Genomic DNA, 18,721 nt, shown 5'->3' on the forward strand with positions numbered 1-18,721 from the left:
TGGCCGTGATAGCTCTGTGGCATCTGTATGACTAGTGGAGAACAGGAGAAGGTGGAGGCAGTTTGTGCTCCCTCTTCTCATCTCAGACTCATACTGTTCCTCCTCCTCCCTGACAAAGTGCTGGAGCAAAACAAAACTGCTTTGAGTGGGGTTTCTATGGATATGTGGACCCTTAAAGAGGAGTGAATGAGGAGCACAGTTGTGTTTGGTGGTACAGAATCGCAAGTCCCAGGAGAGTGGAGGATGTGCAGGTGCCTGTGCTCTTTTGCAATGCGGTAGGGTAAAGGCACCATGGCCAAGTCTCATAACCTCTGAAAGATTGGCACAGGAGCTTAGTGAGGGGAAAGAGAGACCCTTTTCCTCACCCTAGCTGCTTATAACTGTGCTCATCCCTATGACATTTGATAGTATCATGACAGATTCAGAGTTCCCTCTTGTCTCTGGAGCATGATCCAGAATGCATTTCAATGGCTGTTCTTTGAACTTGAGCATGCCGCTTGGAACTCACAGTTTTGAGAGTCCCAAGATACTAAGGCAGGAGTACTTGACTTCAGATGACAACTACTGCCAATTCAGGTTTGAAAAAATCTTTGCTTTCCTTGAACTCTTGCTAGAGGAAAGCCTGTTTATTTAAAGGTGTACTGCTAGATCAGCTTTGCGTACGATTTTCACTTGGTGGTTGGGGATAAAAATGCTGGCATGAAATTATAGAAAGAATGGATTTTGTTTAATGTGATGTTCCTTTGTTGCTCTTTGTAGCTCATCATCATGGTGCATGCAGCAAGGGGTGCAATTACATTGAAAGCAAAATTGATTTGTATCTGCCTGGATAATTTCTTTGTCTAACCTGATGGGGAAAATCAGTAGTTAACACCATACTTACTAGAAAGTTCATTAGCACCCAAAGTTATTAAAACTGGAATTGTTTTGCAAATCTGTTTTTAAAGTCATGTGGAAATGTGGGATTTTTTGAATGCTACATGAATGCAGGTGCAGGGAGCTGCTGTTCATTTTGGGAAATTGTGTTATTCATGTGCTTCCCACCCCAAAGTTGTTCCATCTTTTCTTCTCCCTAACAAAGTACTGGAACAAAACAAAACTGTGGTGTGTGTGTGGGAGTCCCCAGCTGGATGTGTGGAATTGGGAATAGAGCAAATTTCTATCCTTACAGGGGAAGAGAGGAAAGTCTTTGGTATAAATCTGCTCATTTTGCAGGCTCCTCCTGCTCATATACATGAGTTTTTGCTTTTCATCTGAAGTTATTCTTTATAAATTAGGTCACGTTATACTCACCTGTATGAAACTGAGAAGCAGGGGAAGACAAGTCTCCTGAATTAATATACCCTGATAAATGATACTATTCTACATCGTTTTATATCCAGATTTAGAAAGGCCCATACTGCTGGAGGAAAAAAAGAAGGAAAAAAAAAAAAAAAAGGAAGCTATTGTTAGAAAGTAATTTACCTGCACTTTTTACTTGAATTGGATGGTCCTGCTTGTATTAGTAAATGGAGATTAGTTCCAGCAACATGAAATCTTTTTGCCTTCTACTTTTGACCACACTGGACATCATTTTCTCTCAGGGAAGCGCTGGTTTTAAGTTGTCCTCCCTATCTACTAGAAAACAAAATGCATTCCTTAAGAAGAGGATGAGCAAATATATACTTATTTCTTTAATCTCTCAACTCCTTTTAGAAAGCAGCTTTTCACAGCTGTGTCTTCAGGTGGTAATGAGGGTAGATGGGCATCCCAAGGTCGAGGCAGCCTCAGAGACTATAGCTGCTCTTTGAGAAACCCTCTAATGAGATGCTTCCATCTGCTGCAGTACATGGGCACAGTGGACTGGATTGCTTCTTGCTTGCTGCCTCAGACTGGTGATAACATGTGCTTTGATCTGTTGTCCTTGTTTAGCTGAAGGCTGGTGGTAGGGGCTAAGGAAAGGTACAGGCCTGTTGGAGTAAGCTTGGAGTGGAGAGGAGGCTCTTTTTGTTGACTGAAAGTGGATGAGTTGGAGGAAGAGGTGAAGAAAGAAATGAAAATCAGGACTTCCCTAAATCTACAAAAACACTGAAGACTATCGTGAGGATTCCTTTAATTTTAAACTCTGCTATATTTTATATGTGAGTGTGTCAGTAAGTAATAATCCTATAGTTTAATCTGCAAGTTACTGTTAGCAGAGCGCGAGGTGGATTTCTTGGGGGGAAGGGAAGAGTGGTGGTATTTCCATTTTTTCCTTCTTGATGGACTTTCGTACCTTGCTGCTTTTATTTTGGTTACTTGTGGCTGGATGCAGCTCCCTCTAGAGTCCACCAGTACTATTTCTAAAGAAGCTAGGAGGGCATATTCTGGGGAAGCAAACCTCTTCTCAACAGTAAGTTTGTTGCTTCCACAATGGCCCTGATCTTTGTAAGCCTGGGAAGCCAAACCTGAAGTTCCATGTACCGCTGTGCACTTTGCTCTTCTTGAACAACCAGGTAGATTTGTAGTGACTTCTCACAGACTGTCTTCCAAGCCAATAATTTATGCAAAGAGGATGGCATGTGTGGTATCTAGAAGTACAAAAGTAATCACTACATGTGAAAGAATTTACTTGTTAATTAATATCCTGCATATTGGCATGTGTTTAAACTTTATCAAATTGATATGAGAAACTGCATTACCTTTGAAAATGATCCTTATGGATCAGTGTTTATATATGCTTTATTGTATGGGTGCAGACTGTGGGGCTCAACCTCAAGTCAGCTGGTTGTGGATAACTCAGCAAGTGTGTGTCTAACTGCAGATATTGGATGTGTTCCTCAGGTGACTTTCTATAATGAAGAAGTTAGGGGTTTTTATTCTTTTCTCAGTTCCTGAAAGGGATAAGAGCATCTCCAAAGTTGCTTTGTGTCTGTTAAGCATGCATTCTCCGCCTCCACAAATCTTACATTTGAGACTTGTGTTGGTTTCCTAAGACCCAGAAAGTTAGGAGCTGGCTGTCTGTTTCCACAATCCAGCTGAATAAAATGCAGAACATATAGTTAGTATCAAAGGTGAAAAGAGACAGGATACTAGCATTTGTAGTTTTAGCAATCCTGATTACTGAGTAATGCAGAAAAGTTATTTTGAAATTGTAGGGAGGAGGATTTGCCTCTCATTTAGGCAAAAGCTCCACTGATTTCTCTGGGAACTTTGCTCCGTTACAGAAGGCTGCATATTTTACCCATTATTTTTTATTCTGGTGGTTTCCCTGTAGTACAGGGTGTCTTTCAGAACAAATGGTGTTTCTGTGTGTAGTCTGAGGGGTTTGGACCTGACCAACTAGTTAGTGTCTGTGTACCCAGCACATTTTATGGGAGCAGCTAATGCCCATGCAGACCCCATGGCAGGCACCCAGCTCCCTTGAAGTGGCTTTACTGGACTTGCTAAATGGTGACATGAAAAAAAAAAAAAAATCCTCTTGGGTGCTTTGCTGGGAACAGCCAGTACTGTACGCTTTGTTAGCTCCCTTTCTGCTGAACCCGGAGCTGCAGATTGCCTTGCCGGGCATTTTGTTTGTGTTGGGGCAGATTTGGTTGTCAGAGGGTGATAGAGGCAGGTGAAAGTCCCTTATCTACACGCTGTTTGCCCATAAATCTGGGAGGAATAGAAGGTAACAGGCATGGAGAGGAGTGTGGGAGGAGTGGCGCCTGGGGTTTGTGGGGGTTTTATTGACTGATTCCAGCATTTTAACTAACCCTGTGAACTAGGTTATTCTCAGCAGGGTGAGGTGTGGCTTGACGGCTGCTGTGGGAAGGAAGGATGAGATCCTGACGAGTGCTGTCCCCCCAGCCCCCTTTGCAGGGAGTTACAGACTGACGATGTTGCAGGTCAGTCCCTGAGCTTTTCACTGTCTGCCTGCTCTTTCCTAAAGTGCGGACTTGTTCCCAGTCTCTGCTTATCCTAAGCAGGGGGAAGCTGTGAATGAAGACATTCGTGACTCCTCTGCCCCCCTGCCAGGCTCTCTGACAGCGGCTTCCTTTCTGAGAGGGTGGCACAAAGTCTGGCATAGTCTAAGTGTTATATAACCTGGAGTAATGACATGCTTTACTTCTTTAAAAGGAGGTGATGACGCCAGAGCTCTGCTTCCTTCAGATCCTCCGACTGGGCACAGGGACTGGCTGATCTCATGAAATGATGTGGTATTATAACTAGCTGCGGGTTTTTTTCCTCTTTTCTTCCTCCTTCCTTTTGATCTATTGCGTATGATGGAATACAAAATAGAAATCCTTCTATGTGGTTCAAGAACAGCCCACGTCCGTGGCTCTGCATTTCCTATATATATGTATATGGATTTTTTTCAAATGTTTTTTTACCTGTACCTACATGCTCTCTTATCTTAAAGCTGCCACAAACGTGAGAGTAGCATGAATGCACGGGGAGCAGGGTCAGTGAGTGAGCGGTTATTAGCTGAACAAAGGATTGCTCCAAGTCTTTCATGGAGAGAAGTATCTTGTTTCTGCCTGCTTTTCTGATAGGCTTTGCAGGATACGGGGGTAGTGCATTATTGGTCAAAAACTTGCTTTTCTCTTTTCACAAAGCAGCCAGAGAATCTCTTAACGAAGGACAGTCCCACTTACTTCTCTATCACGTTTGGTACCTTTTTCCCCATGTATGTTTTCGGTAATCAGCTTTGTACCACACCTAGTCATTGCTAATAGCTAGTCCATCATCTGCAACTTCTGAAACCATGATGAAATCGCAAGGAAACTAATTAGTAATTTGTAATGTGGTATTTTCCTTCTTGAACAGGTAAGGAGTGGCAAAGTGACTTTGCCAAGGTCGCGTGATGAAGCCAAAGTGAAAATCCTCTGCTTTGTGTTTTAGGCAGCACCCCTTTTATTTTCAAATATACTAGATGAAACATCTATCTGTTTTGCATTTGAATTTAAACTATGCAAGGGGTCCTTGTTTTCATTTTTCCTTAATTTATCTGTCATTGTGCTGGTTTTAATGACTGATTAATTAAAATGTGCATGTAGCTATATGTTGTACAAGTATAATTATAACATTTTTTGCCAAGAAGCAGCAGCAAGTTTGGAAGGAGGGGGAATTATTTTCATTAAATCAGAAGTATTCTTCAGATATTAAAACACAATATCACATCACAGTTATTTGCTTTACTCGTTGTTTTAATCTCCTGCTTGGGCTTTGTAGAAAACTGCAACACTAAACTTTCAGAAGTGTCTGGCTCATTGTTTGCATCAAAGTTTTTCAATGTAATACCCATTTTTTTATTTTAATAAAACTAATTTGTACTACAGATATTGAAAATGTCTTGTTCACATTTTCTTCAACTTGTAGTTCACTGACTGAATCTCAAATAAATTCTAAGTAGGAGTAAGAAGACATTATTTTCACTTGCAAATATGCAAATAGGAACGAGACAGGAGAAAGCTACAAGATAAAATCTTTTTGGGCTAGGTGAACAGAAACGTCTAGTTTAAATCTGTCAAAACCAATTTTGTAATTAAAACATCTTTGTTAATCATCTATGTAAAATATTTAAATACTTGAACTATCAGAAGCAATTTCAAAATGGCACTTGTGTCCTCTTAGCTTGTGATTTATGTCAAATTTGCATGTAGATGAAAACTGGAATGAAATTAAACTTATACAAAACTACTTCTGTGGTGCACAAATACATTGTGTCATCTTCAGCAGCAGAAATATAGCAAGTTATAGGAATATCATTATCTATGGTATAAATCCTTTGACTTCAAATCATTACATCTCGTCTAATAACAGCTTGTTTTCTTCAATACATTTAAACAACCTTTGAAAGCCTGGGACTGAAGTCTGAAGCAGTGTATGTTTTGCCACAGTGACAGTCTGAAAAACATTTGCAGAAGGCACTATGTTTTATCACTACCTGTATTTTGCGTGATTAGAATTTTGTTACATTATGTACAACTTTCCCCTCAGTTATGATTTAAATGAGTGTGGGAAAGAAAATAAACCAAGATTTATATGAATACAAATACAGTTATAAAAACCAGGTTGATCAAGTTTTATGCCGTATGGTTCAGTCCAAAACTCACTAAAGTCAATGGAAAAACTCCTCTGCTTTTCCAGGGTTAGTTTAGATCTTACTCATAGAGTTTTTATTTACAGTGCAGTGTTTGTTTAAAAAGCAAGTGATTCTCAAAGCCCAGCTATACTCAGTTGCCAATAAATAGTGTTGTGGAGTTCTAGGTTGGTAAACACCACCTTATACAATAACCAATTCAAACCTGATATTCTTGTGTGTTTTCCATGCTGCTAAAACAGGACAGGGAAAGTGGCCTTAATGATATTTGTATGTGCTACTAGCAGCTGATAATCAAGAGTGAAATTTGGCTGTTAAGCCTAGTTTGTGTTTGATAACTTACAATTCGTATTTGTAGGCAGCTTCTCTACTTGTTGGAGATCAGTGGGGTGTGCAGAAGCAGCTGGTAGATGTGAAGCACACCTGTGAGAAAGCCGTGGGATGGGGAAGGGACTGCACTACAGGGTGATGATGAGGAGGGTGAACAACACCCAGGGCAGTCACTGGAGAGAAGGGAACCACCCTGGCTTGCAGGGACTGAGGGCATGGTGACACGCTATGGATCCAGTGCTTCTCACCAGCGCTGCACTTGGTGGGCTTGGATCAGGTCAGTGTTGAGCAGTCCCGGAGCTGCTCAGCCTGCAGAGCTCAGCAAGGGGAGCAGTGGATTGAGAGAACCAGGCTCAAGGTGGAGAATAGGCATGGGGATGGGGAAGGAGCTACTGGCTTAAAAGGATGGGGAGGGAGAGTCACCTGTGAAATGTTTTGGGATATTTTGTTGAAACTTTACAGTTGAACACTTAAGTTTAGTTTAATTTCTGTCCCCTCATCTCCAATGTTCTTTGTTATACAGAGGAGACTGTCCTGAAAAACTTTGGTTGAGCTTGTGTGTGAGTTTTAACCCTGATGAATTTACAGTGCTCAAGGTTGCTGACATTGCTGCTGAAAAGACTTGTCAGTTGAATAAAACCCATGCTGTGAAGGGCCTTTATCTTGATACTCTATGAAAATACAAAATTTATAGTGATGATTTTTTTTAACAGGATAATCTCTGATGTTTGCAAGGGAACCTCTCAAGTGACAACAGTGTCTTGAGAAGCATCTTCTGATGTATAGCACAGTCATACAATTGTAAAGAGCTTGTGGTTTGAGCATGAGATAGGTGAGGTATGACAGCTAGGTAAGATTCCAGACTCTGTAGGGAAGGGAGAACATTCTTTAATAGCAAGGCTGGCCTCACAGAAAAGCTATTCAGTAAATGGGCTTATCTATAACAAGATTACCTTCCATGAGGAGATCATTTTATAAACTGACTGTTTCTGGCAGATCTAATTCTTGGCTGTGTGAATACGTATTTATCATGGCTAACAGTGATGGCCTCAACAGTAGGCTGTTGTGAGTAGAAAAGCTAGAAAAACTCCTTTGCATTTTACACCCTAAAGTGAAGAAGGAAATTCCCTTTTTATTGCTGTGTGCAGGACAGGTACAGGTTGCCTGTTTTCCCCGGTGTATTGAACTTCCATTTTCTCATGCTTGATTGCTGTCATAAGCATGCCTTGGAAACTACCCAGTTGTATATACACAAATACTTGTCTTTAAATCTTGCTTCCCAGTTTCATAAATCAGTTAGGTCAGATGCTGAGGTCATGTTTGGTTATTTATTCGAACCCTATAAAGTCCTTATAAGGCCTGCTACAAGATCCTCGGCTATGTACTTTTCTTAATATATTTGTCCCTCTTTCCCCCCTTAATAAACACTGTTGTCCTTGTGTACCAGCCAGGCTATTTGAATCTGTGACATAGGTGAAAGGCTGTCTTGTTACCAAGTCTCTTAATTTTAGTACAGTTCATTTTTACTTTGGTAAAATTTATGTGGCTCTAATCATGAAAATAGCACCTTGGGTTTGTTTCAAAGTTGTGATGTACCCTAAAGCAATGAGGATATTTTGATGGTAGCAAACATTCACTGTGCTCTACCACCTTCTCAAATAAAAGGTCTAGCAAAAATGGCTGGAGTCACACAAAGGGTAACGGGGCTCTGCCCTAGCTGTGTTTGCAGACCTTTAGATCAACTTTTACTGTTACAAGCGCAGCTCATTGTCCTGAGGTCATGCAGATCTGTGCCAGGGCTGTTCAGACACAGCCTGCTTCAGGCTTCTTGTGCCTGTCCTGGTTTTCCTGACTCTCCAGTTGTTTCAAGCAAAGAGCTGACTTCATTATGTGGACAAATGCTCTCTAGAAGTAAGCTGATTTAATTACATGTCTATCAGCTCAGGTTTGCTGTTTGTTACTGGCCATTGGGTATGCCTGTGAAGGGAATTGGGCATGGAGAAAGTCTCTGTAGCACTGAGGGAGGTTAGGCATGAAGGGGGTTGAACCCTTCAGGGGTTCAACCACCCAACCAGCTTTAAAGTACTTAATCTGTTCTGTACTTACTTATTCTCTCCTGTACCTGTCCTTCTGATGCAGATGGATGATGGGAGGAAGGCTTGCTTAGAATAAGCTTGCACTCCACAAATTCTGACAGGTTGTTTCCTAAAAACTGGGAAATCTCATTCATACTCCATTTGCTGCACAGAGTGCCTTCTACAGACTAGTAGTGCTGTACCAGCTGCTGATTTAATGAAGTGAACAGGATGCTTTTTCAACTGTTATTGTGCAAACAGGTTACCAGCTCGCATTAAATTGCTCAGGTTTCAGTCTCGGTTGTCCAGGTTTCTTGGAAGATAGCAGGCATCATGCAAATAGTTCATAAAATCTCAGATACCAAGACTGTTTTCAAAGCCAAAAAGGCTGTACTTCTTTTTGCAACATTCCTCCACTCTTTTTCTTTTGTGCTGTGAAACTTGGAAGTGGGATTATGGTCCCGTGTGTCTCCTGCACTGAACGTCCTTGTTGTCTGTTGGGATTCCCCTTGTGCGGGGCCCCGCCACAGCCTGAATGGTTATGTAAGGATTTTTATTTTATTCTCAGTCTTGGTCTCTGCCACTAGTTGAACTGGATCACGGGCTGAGTGAATGGGATCCGATCCGATCTGGACGGCGTGCAGCTCCTCCACTCAAGACGAGAGAGAGGAGAGAGACCTCCCCCGTACACACCCACTCAACCTCCCTGCTCTTCTTCTCTCTTTTAAAACTCTTCCCAGGGGTAACCGAGGTTGCTCTCACTGTTTGGGAACACATACCAAAGCCAAACGGGCCGGCAGCACAGCTCCAGGCATCGATCCCCAGGGGAGCAGCAGCTACCTCGGGCAGGGCTGTGTTGTTTGACTCTCCAAGCAGGGGAGGAGGTAGTGACAATTTTTATTTAGGCTGAACACGAGGCATATTTAACTAGTTATATAACAGTGACCCTGGTCCGTCTCGGCTGGGTGCAGGGAGGATATATGCGTACTGATTCCCGTCACACTGGCTGGGTGGATTCAAGCGCTAGGAGCTATTTACCAAAGTTATTTTCAGAAACCTTAAGTGCAGGTTTCCCTGCCTGTACCCTGGACTGTTTTATCAGGAAGCATTTCCCACTTGTGAACTGAACAGCCAGTGAGCGTGGATTTAGTGCTCACTGGGCTGCAGGCAGAGATAACGAGTTGTCGGGAGTGACTGGAAACTTTTGTCCTGAAGACCCTGAGACAAGAATAGCAGAAGGGCTGAGAGCGTGCGGCCACACTGAACAAGTGTTGGGGCAGAGTCGTGGGCAGAGGTCTTGCCTCAGTGCACTGAGCAGCATGTTACTCTTGGATGAGTCTCAGCAATTTCCAGGTAGGACACAGGTTGTTTTTTCATGGTTTTTTGTTCCAGAAACTGCCCCCCCTGCCATCCACCCCCCCCTACCCCCCCCCCCCCCCCCCCCCCCCCAGTTTTCTGTTCCCTCTTGCTGTCCTGTTACAGACCATCCCCTGTGCAGGAGCACCCTACTCATTAGTAGGTAGCAAAGTGCATCAGGAACTGAGGCTCAGGGGCTCTGGTTTTAATTTGCTGCCTACCTGGCAAGTATAGAAATGGTTGAATTTGTCAGAGTCTTGCAGTGCTTGTTAGTTTGATGGAGGTGATATGAGAAGGAAGCTCATTCTTTCTTTGTCCTTTTAATGTGCTTTGGTGATAGGACGTTCTGGGTCTAGCTGTTATTGTTTCTGCTGCTGTCATGTTGTAATGCTGCAAAAGTAATTTTTAGCAAGAGAGGAGGCAACTGTTAACATTAGTATGATTTTATATCTAGTGTCCTCTCCCCTACCCCCTTCAACTTTCTGGGTATACTTTACCCCAACATCCTACTCAATAAGAGTTTTAAAAGCTTCTTTTGTCAGTGAAATATTTGGTGACTTGCTGACTGGGCAGCAGTCTGGGCACCAGGCAGAGCTGTTGCTGCTTGCTCCAGATCCCCTAATTAGTGCTTAATAGACTAAGAGCTACTTGGCTTTTTTTTTCCTCCCATCAAATGGAAGATGCTGGTGAAACCCTAATACAAGTTTACAGTTTGGGGATGGCTGCCACTTAGTTTGCTTGCTGGTAGATTGATATTATGTGTTGGAGAAAAAACTTTGTTCAAATTTGAAGAACTTTCTAAATTTGTAATTTAACTTGTTACTTTGAGGCCAGGTACTCAGGCATGCCAAGCTTCTTTCACCTTATGCTGAACATGTGGCAAATACCTCCAGAGTTTGTGCTATGAATTTAATAGGCTGGTCAAAAATGGTCCCCAGAAGTTCCAGCTCTGTGTTTCTCCTTTATTATAGGAGTCCAGTGCAGTGTGATCTTCATGAGGAGTTTTTGTAGAAATAAACCATGCAGTATTTATTGTCTATTGGTGGGAGGAGTGGATTCTAGCAAAAAAAATCCATCTTTTCTTGCTTTTTTATTTCTCTGGTTGTGATGGCAGGACAAAGAAGCAAATTCTGGGAGAGTGTGAACTGAGAAGAGAAAGGAATTATGACACAAAATTAGTTTGGATAAATGAGGAATCTGGGTGATACAAGTGGCTTATGTAACTCAATCTAGATAATAGGTATAAAAAGAGAAGACAGGGAGGGGAAGATGTTTTTGGAAAAGAGACTGTAGGTCATAGGTGGAGGGAGAATGCAAGGTTAGAGGTCTTCCAAAAATTTGGGGTGGAAAGGTATTTTTGTGTCATTTGTAAAAATATAAGAGAGCAAGAGTGCAAATGAATCCTCCTTGTACAGCATTGCTCATCAGGTTCTAAAGTCTGCTCTACCAGTGGGAAAGTTATCTCTGTTTGAGGAAGCATTTGTACCTGATCTAACGTGGTTGTGCTCTGGCTGGTGGATCCAGGAAGGTCTCTGTCCCACTTTTCCATAGCCACCTTGTCCCCAGAAGGGATGATAAAACTGCACAAGGTCAGAGTGAGTCTGGTGCAAAACTGAGGTATTGTGTTCTTCCCTGCGTTTATGCTTCAACCACTGGTCAGTATTTCTTTTCTTCTCTGGTTTATGTGGCTTTTTCTCACTCTAGGTGCCTGAACACTTCTTTGGGGCATTCAAAGTAGCAAGTGCTTGTATATGCAGTGATGTGCTATCTGTTTATTATTTTATAAATGTTTCTGGAAAGTCAGAGGGGATTTTAATTATTTTTATGGCAGCACCCACCAGGTAGTAAATCAAGGGTTTTTTGAAGTACACTACCTGTAGCCCATTTGAAAATAAGCTGTTGCCCTGCAAGAAAAAAGTCCCATAGTTAAAGAGCCATGTCTTCTCCCCATATTCACATATGCTTCTTTTTTTTTACCGTAGAGGTAGTTGTAATTTTAGCAGCCCTCTGAAGGAAGCAGTGCTTGTCTTTTTTCCGGGCTGTAAAGGGCTTAGCTTTTGGGGTGTTACAGATTTTGGGTGGGGGTGTCCTTGTGACATTGTTACTTCAGTTTGTGAGAGTCTGATTGCCATGACCAGCTTTGCAGCCCTTTGTCAAACTCCTTTAGCAGCACACAAAGCAGCACCAATATTTTGAAAAGGAAAACTAGAAACAGATTGTTCTTTGAGTGATGATGTTTCATCCTGGTCTTATTAGCTTTCTTCAGTGCTCTTGGTCACTTTTCTGGCTGCATTTGATGGGAGAAGTGCCAGTGGAATGCAGTGGCACACAGGCTCAAACTCAAGAATTTGCATTTTTCTCCCAAGTGATGCCTCCCTCATTAAACAGAGTCCTTTAAAATTCCTCTGAAATTACTTTAGAGGCTGAAGCAGAATAAGGGAATGCAGCTGAAGTTCTGTGCTTTGTTACAGTTCTAAAAAAATCCACAACTATGTTTTGTTTTTCCAAGTAGGAAATTATATTTAATGAGAGGAAAGAGAGCCTGTTGGTCAGAGTGTAGGACAAGGAGCCAACAACTTGGTAGTTACTGATGCCTACCTGATTTCTTTTCCTTAGTTTCCTCCTCTGCAAGATGGGCAGGAGGGTGTTTCACCAGTTATTGAGAGGACAGTGTCATGCTTGTGAACTCCTTTGACACTGAACTAGAGTGGAAATGCCAGGTATTATAATTCTGAAATCTCTCCTCTCTTGTACCATTGCCATCGTGAGCAACAACAAAGGTGCACTCAGATGCTGAAGCATGCTTTACGCTGGGATTATTTCCCATGCTGCTCATATAAATTAGGAGTATCAGCTCTTGTCTGCCCCATCCCTGTTAACAGGTCCTGAACAAAGCTATGGTGAAGGCTTGAGGCAGAGATTAAAGTTCAGCTTGTACTTGTTGTTTGTTTGCCATTTTGGTGGCCTTGGAAGCGTGTGGCAGCAATAATCCCTTCTTTATTATTTCTCATTGCTCTGAGGGTATCCTGGTGTAAAGCTAATGCCACAACTCCCAGCTACCTAGTGTAAACTAATGCTTATGTAATCATTGCATAATGCAGAATGCTTGCTCCCCTACTCGTCCTCTTTTCTTAGTCCCTGAAATTCATCCCTAGAAGAGTCATGGTAGCAACCAGCTGGATTCACTGTGCTGGGAACATATCAAGCCCCCGTATGCATCTATTTTCCGAAGTTGGAGGGGAAATTTATCTTTGTTACCTAAATCAGTATTTACCCACCTTAACAGGATAGAGCAGACTTTTTTTTTTAAAGTTCTGAACTATTGTGAAAATAAGTAAGGTCTGATGCTTAAATCCGGTTACTTGTGGTTTAGATCTAATTTTTGTAATTTGGTTGGCAAAACTATATTCTGGGTTACTAGTTAACTGGAGTAACCAGAAAAGGGAGGTTTCAGTTCCCTCCTGTGTGCAGCTTGTTGAAAACTTCCCAGCACTCAGCCTGAAACACTTCCTGACTCTGGTGCAGTAGTTTTATGTAACTTGGTTGCTCTCTCACACCCCCTGCTAAAGGACAAATGTAACCCATCCCTGCTTCACTTGCTACCTTAAGGGGTGCGTTTCCTGGCTTTGTTTCCCTGTCTTGACTAATGCTTCCAGTGTCTGTGCGAGAGAGGGGGGGGGACTTGTGCGGAGGAGACAGTTTACATTTTAGGTTTGAGGACTTTTCTTGGGAAAAGTAATTTTGATTATATATCTAGAAGAGTGATGCCAGGTAGCAGCATTCTGCATTTTTCTGATTCTTACCATCTCAAAGCACTGTGAAAATGTTTGATTTGAAATTTCACAACCCTCCTTTGAATGTATCAGAGCTGGAAATGGACATGAAATTGCCCAGTGCTCCAGAGTAACCATCGACCTTTCCTCTGTGGTGTCTGCAAGAGGGAAAACAACCTGATGGGCACCCCGCCTGGGCTGCATTTGGGGGGCTTGTGCAGGGAGGAGAGCGAGGTCCCGAAGGGGCTGGGTGCAGCTGCCTGGTGCGGGGCTGCCCGGAGCAGCTACCTGCCGCACTCCAGCGGCGCGGGGTGCCGGTGGCTGCAAGCCCATGCCATACAATGGTTATATAAGTGCTCTTTGGTGTTTATGTAACCTGGGTCTCAGCGTCCGCAGTGTTGAGGCCTGGCCAGAACAAGAGCTCTTGGGTATTTGGGGCCTGGTTCTGCTTGCATAATCTCAGAGCTAGAAGGTATGTTGTCTGTCACCAAAGTTGGCTGTTTGATGTTCCAGTTTGCCTCTCGGCACTTCTTGGCTGCTTCCTTTCCCTTTGGTTTTTGGGTGGTATCTTCCTTGCTCCTGCCTTTCAATTCTGCTGCCTTTTGTTCCTGAAGGATTCCTTCGGATCAGGAAAGGAGTTTTATTCTGCAGCATAACCTCATCAGTAACTGATACGCTGAAAGACCTCTGAAGGAAGAAAAAGAAGGGCAGTGCTGCCTTATAATTTATCTTTTAAAGTTTTCCATCGATTGGGGCTTACTTCCTGCCCGAGGAGGAGTGTGGAGATGGGTTTGGCTTTTGCGTGTTCCAGATCCGGCTCCCTCCCCATGCTTTGGCCCGCAGAGCCTGTGCTGGGGGTGTTTTCTTCAGAGCTCATTTCACATCTCTCCCCTCCATCCTCTGGTCCTGGGCTGGGGATGGAGTCAGCCTGCCATCTCTCACCAGCAATCTGCAGATTCCACATAGGTGTCTTGAACCCACAGTGACTGATGGCTTTACAGATATCTAGAGAAGTGAAAAATGTGTTACTCAGACTTCAAGCGGTGCTATTTGTTATACCAATATGACAGTCTCTGTGTCTGGTTACAGTGACAAGTATGAACAACAGACCTGAGGTGGTTAACTCCTAGATAAATCAGCAACAGGAATGAAGATGTTAGAGTTGATGTACGTGCTGTTTGACAGGCGAGGGAAGCTTCCCCTGGGAGCAGGCAAGCTCTGGGGCTGGGCAGGCTCAGCCCGAAAGATGCCTTTGTGTCTTGCAGTACTGTGGCTGTGACTCAGCAGGACACCAACCATTGCAGCCGGCGGCAGAGCTGGGGCGAGAGCAGTGGTGGAAATCGGTCGTTCCTCCGATCAGTGGGCTGTGTTTTGCTGGTGTCGAGCGGGGACAGCATGCGGCAAGGGGCCGGGAGCTGCCGGCCCTCTGGGCAAGGGGCCGGTGCGCAACACGCCTGGCCTGGGAGCTCCCCGCAGCCAGGGCCCTGGCGAGGGCAGGACGTCTGCGGGGGCACCCAGACAAGCACAGGAGTACTCCGTGCGTGAGAGAAACCACCAGCGTAGACAAAAGGCCGATCCCATCTCGGAGGACTCGGCGCTGGCTCTTGTGCTGTCAGCGAGTGGGTGCCTGCTCGCGGCGGGGTCCCGGCATGCTGGCGGGGAGTGCGGCCAGGCGGGTGCTGAGGCGCGGGGGGGTAGGTGTGCCGGCTTATGTAATGCTTACATAATTAGGGCTTTGTTAAGCAGTTGTGGCTGGGAGGGGCGTCCTGCCATCGAAGACTGAGCCTGATTATTTTCTGAGCAGAACAAAGTCTTGTTGCTAATTAGCTGCCCTGGTAAGGGCTGCAGGGGGTAGCCATGGCCCTGGGTCCCAGGGGGCTCATCCCACACACAGGGTGGCTTTCCTGGTGCTCTGGGAGGAGGGAACGGGGTGCTGATGTGCGTCAAGCCCTGCACGGGGGGTTTGTGGCTCTCCTAGATGTTACATCAGGTGGGGCCTGGAGGAAGGGATTCTGATCTTTGCTTTTGCCCACACCATCCTTGAGGGGTTTCAAAAGGAATTTCCTGCCTTCAACCTTGGGGTGCTCAAGTGTTTTCATAATGCTGCCTCTGTGAGAGGCTGCTCTGTGCAGACACCTCTCCTTCCTTCTTACATGGCATCCATGCAACAGCTGCACAAGGAGAGAATATTCTGAACATGTTTAATTTATATTCCACAGCTGAATACAGAATGAACCAGAGCATTCTGTTGCCAGCCTCTGAGATGATTGCTCCGCTGCAGCTAGAGAACTGATGTTCTTTGGGTGACAACTACAGTTGAACTCTGGCATCACCTACACACCTCTCCAGTGCCCAATGCACTGGGAGAACATCACATAACCCCAGAGAACATCTTCCAGCCTGTCAGTGCCTTTGCAGTCAGGTTTGCTCTGCAGTCGCTTCTCTAGCCTTTGGCACAGTTGTAGTTCAGTGTGTCAGTGACTGCGAGTGTTGCCGCTGGAACTGTGCAATTAGTCTTGTGCCATCTCTCAGTGCTCCTCCCATTCTTGCTTTGACAGCTCAGTACCGGCTGTAGTAGTACTAGCTAGTACTAGCTAGTCTCTGACAAGCTATTGCCCACAAACTGCATGGATGTTCCCAGAACGCCTGCAATAATATTTAACTGCTCCTTGCTCTTTGTGCAGGACAAAAGAGAGCTCCCAAAGCAAGAATTAACTCCTCGCTGCTCTGCATGCAGCTACCTTCCTCACCCTGTCCTTAGGGTAGGAAATAATTCCCAAAGACTCAACAAAATAATGCTGTTTGGTATCCTGTGTTTCCATAGTGAAATAATTTTAGACATAAACAAGCATCTGGTTTTCAGTGGTATGCCTTCCCTGGAGTCACTGGAGCTACACTGGCAGAGAAGTTGGCTTCCCAGGAGGAGGTTGTACCTCTAGCTAGCCACGTTAGCTAGCTAGTAACTGAGGAGCAAGGAAGTAACCATCTTACACAGTGTTTTGTCCACTGAGGTGTCTCTGGGACCTTCTTGTCAGCAACCTCAGGTAGGGGACCCTCGAGTCTTGTCCTGAATGGCAATTTTTGTACTCCTAGGAGTGTTGGACCGTTGCTAGATCTGAACTGTGGATGTTTACTTGTGCACAGACACTTGGTCTTACTGAGGTTCGCCTTGGAGTGAATATTGGATGCAGCTATAACACACTTTCTCACACACCTCAGTGTCAAGAGAAGACCGTGTTGGTTGCAATAATCTCACACCTCGAAAAAATGTACCTGCTGCTTCATGACACTTCACAGCAACCTGAGCCTCTCTGCAGAGCAGGCTCAGGTGTTGAGAGCAATTCACTGCTGAATCAAAGATCCTAGAGAATATTCTTCAGGCTGCATCCTGTGCTGTTTTAAGGGAAGTCTGAGAGTATTCTGAAAGAAGGAGGTGATAAGGTGAGTTTTATAAGTTTGGGTACAAGAGGAAGTGCCTGACTGTGGAATAAATCTTTTGCTGTGTTATGCATCATGAGTCACACCTGTGTGCACTGTTTTGGGGCAGCTCTGGCAGGCACACCACATAGGGAGCATATGAAGCAGAGTCATACAGAGCAGTCACGACTCTTTTCCTTACAGAGACTTCTAAACTGTAATTTGCAAGTGTCGGTCGAGAAGCCAAACACCTCCCCCTGCTTGTATGTACAGCTGGGGGTGGTGAGCAAAGAAAACTGGCAACCCCTGGTCTGCAGCACAAACCAGAGATGTGCTGTAATCAGGTCTATTGGGTTGTGGTGGTGGAGGCACATTTTAAACTCAAAAAGTGCATGAGAAAGGATGGTTGTGCCCCTTTGGCTTTCAGGGTACCTTGCAGGACAGAGTGCCTGAGTGTGTGCAGGTGTCTATAACTGAGGACTGGTGGGAACTGCTTGGGGACCCCTCAGATGGAAAGCTGTAACCCACCTGCAGGAGCAGCTGCTTGACAAGCTCACTGCATTGATGCTATCACCACTACCCTTAGGAAAGCCTCGTTCTAGATCTGATGCCTCTTCTGATGAGCACAGTGCAAAACATGTAACAGCTGGTGTGAACCCAGCAGTTGGTGTTCCAGCTGATTCTGTGCCCACAGTGGGTAAGCATGGGATGGGTTTACAGCCTTGTTGGTGACCGTGACTGTCCCATGGCTGTCTTCTGCTGAGCGGACTTGGGCCTGCTTTTTTGCCCAGAGCTGTGCTTGGGCACGTGTGGCTGATCTCCCTGTGCAAGGCTGTGCTGGGTTGTTACCCATGGGCTGGTGGCAACGCTTTTGCACTGAGGCAATGGATAATTGCCCAGGTCTTCCTAGAGTGCACTAACAGTTTAAGCATGATCAGGCAGTTGTCAACATGCAAACATGGCTGATGAATTTTTGTGTTGTGTAAAAAGCTACTTGTATAGCCATGTCAGAGTAGTGTGTTGAGCTTCTGTTACAAAACCATAATTGCATTTCTGTTGTAGATGTAGGCTTGGCAAAATTGGGGCAGAAATTATTCCATTGATTACCTGATGGGACCTGTTCAACAAGGCTGTTCCCACACTCCCTCCATCCCAAAGACCAAACCTGTTCTTATACAAAATAGGGGTTTGTGTGTGTAGTTACTGTTTCTTAATGTGTTTCTGGCCCAGTGTGGCTCCCACTTACACAGCTTGGAGCTCACCATGCTTGAGTACAACCATGTGGCTGCAGCAGGGAGTCTTGCTTTTTATATGCAGTAAGATTTAGGCTGTGTACACAACCAGGAGTTTAATACAAAACAGCAACAAAACAGTTCCTGCTAGCAACTGCCAGCTCATGTCACAGGTGTGGTGGGAGCTGTTGCATGGTTAGACTTGTGATTTTTATCATTGTGTTAGCTAAGCTTTGTGAAAAGCAGCTTTGTTCATTGTAGTGTCAAGGATGGGACCAGCCTCAGGAAGCTGGCTGTCCTCTGAATCCCACCCCAGCTGAATCAGTGTGATGTTTGGTACTGTCACTAGTGTAGAAGAGATCTTGGTATCTAGATGTGTATGTGTCAGGAACGTGGGCTGAGGCACAGATTGTGTTCCTCACCTCAGAACTTGTATTGGCAGGACAAACACCAGCCTGAGCAGACGTGGCTGTGGCGGATGAAGGCCTGTGC

The 18,721-nt window shown here is 44.5% G+C and overlaps 1 protein-coding gene across 3 annotated transcripts in view; it reads left to right on the forward strand.

Annotated features, from left to right (window-relative positions):
• RAD54L2 (RAD54 like 2) overlaps positions 1–18,721 on the forward strand; it is a 71,978-nt gene that overhangs the window by 26,781 nt on the left and 26,476 nt on the right. Inside the window, exon 1 of one of the 3 annotated variants that reach the window (XM_074914621.1) lies at positions 9,060–9,804. The exons of the other annotated variants lie outside the window; for them this stretch is intronic. Coding sequence (XP_074770722.1) covers positions 9,771–9,804 — 34 coding nt within the window. The 5' untranslated portion in view covers positions 9,060–9,770. Of the gene's footprint in view, positions 1–9,059; positions 9,805–18,721 lie in introns of those variants that run through there. 3 annotated transcript variants of the gene reach the window in all.

This window comes from Athene noctua, chromosome 10, assembly GCF_965140245.1.
Source record: "Athene noctua chromosome 10, bAthNoc1.hap1.1, whole genome shotgun sequence".
Lineage (NCBI taxonomy): Eukaryota > Metazoa > Chordata > Aves > Strigiformes > Strigidae > Athene > Athene noctua.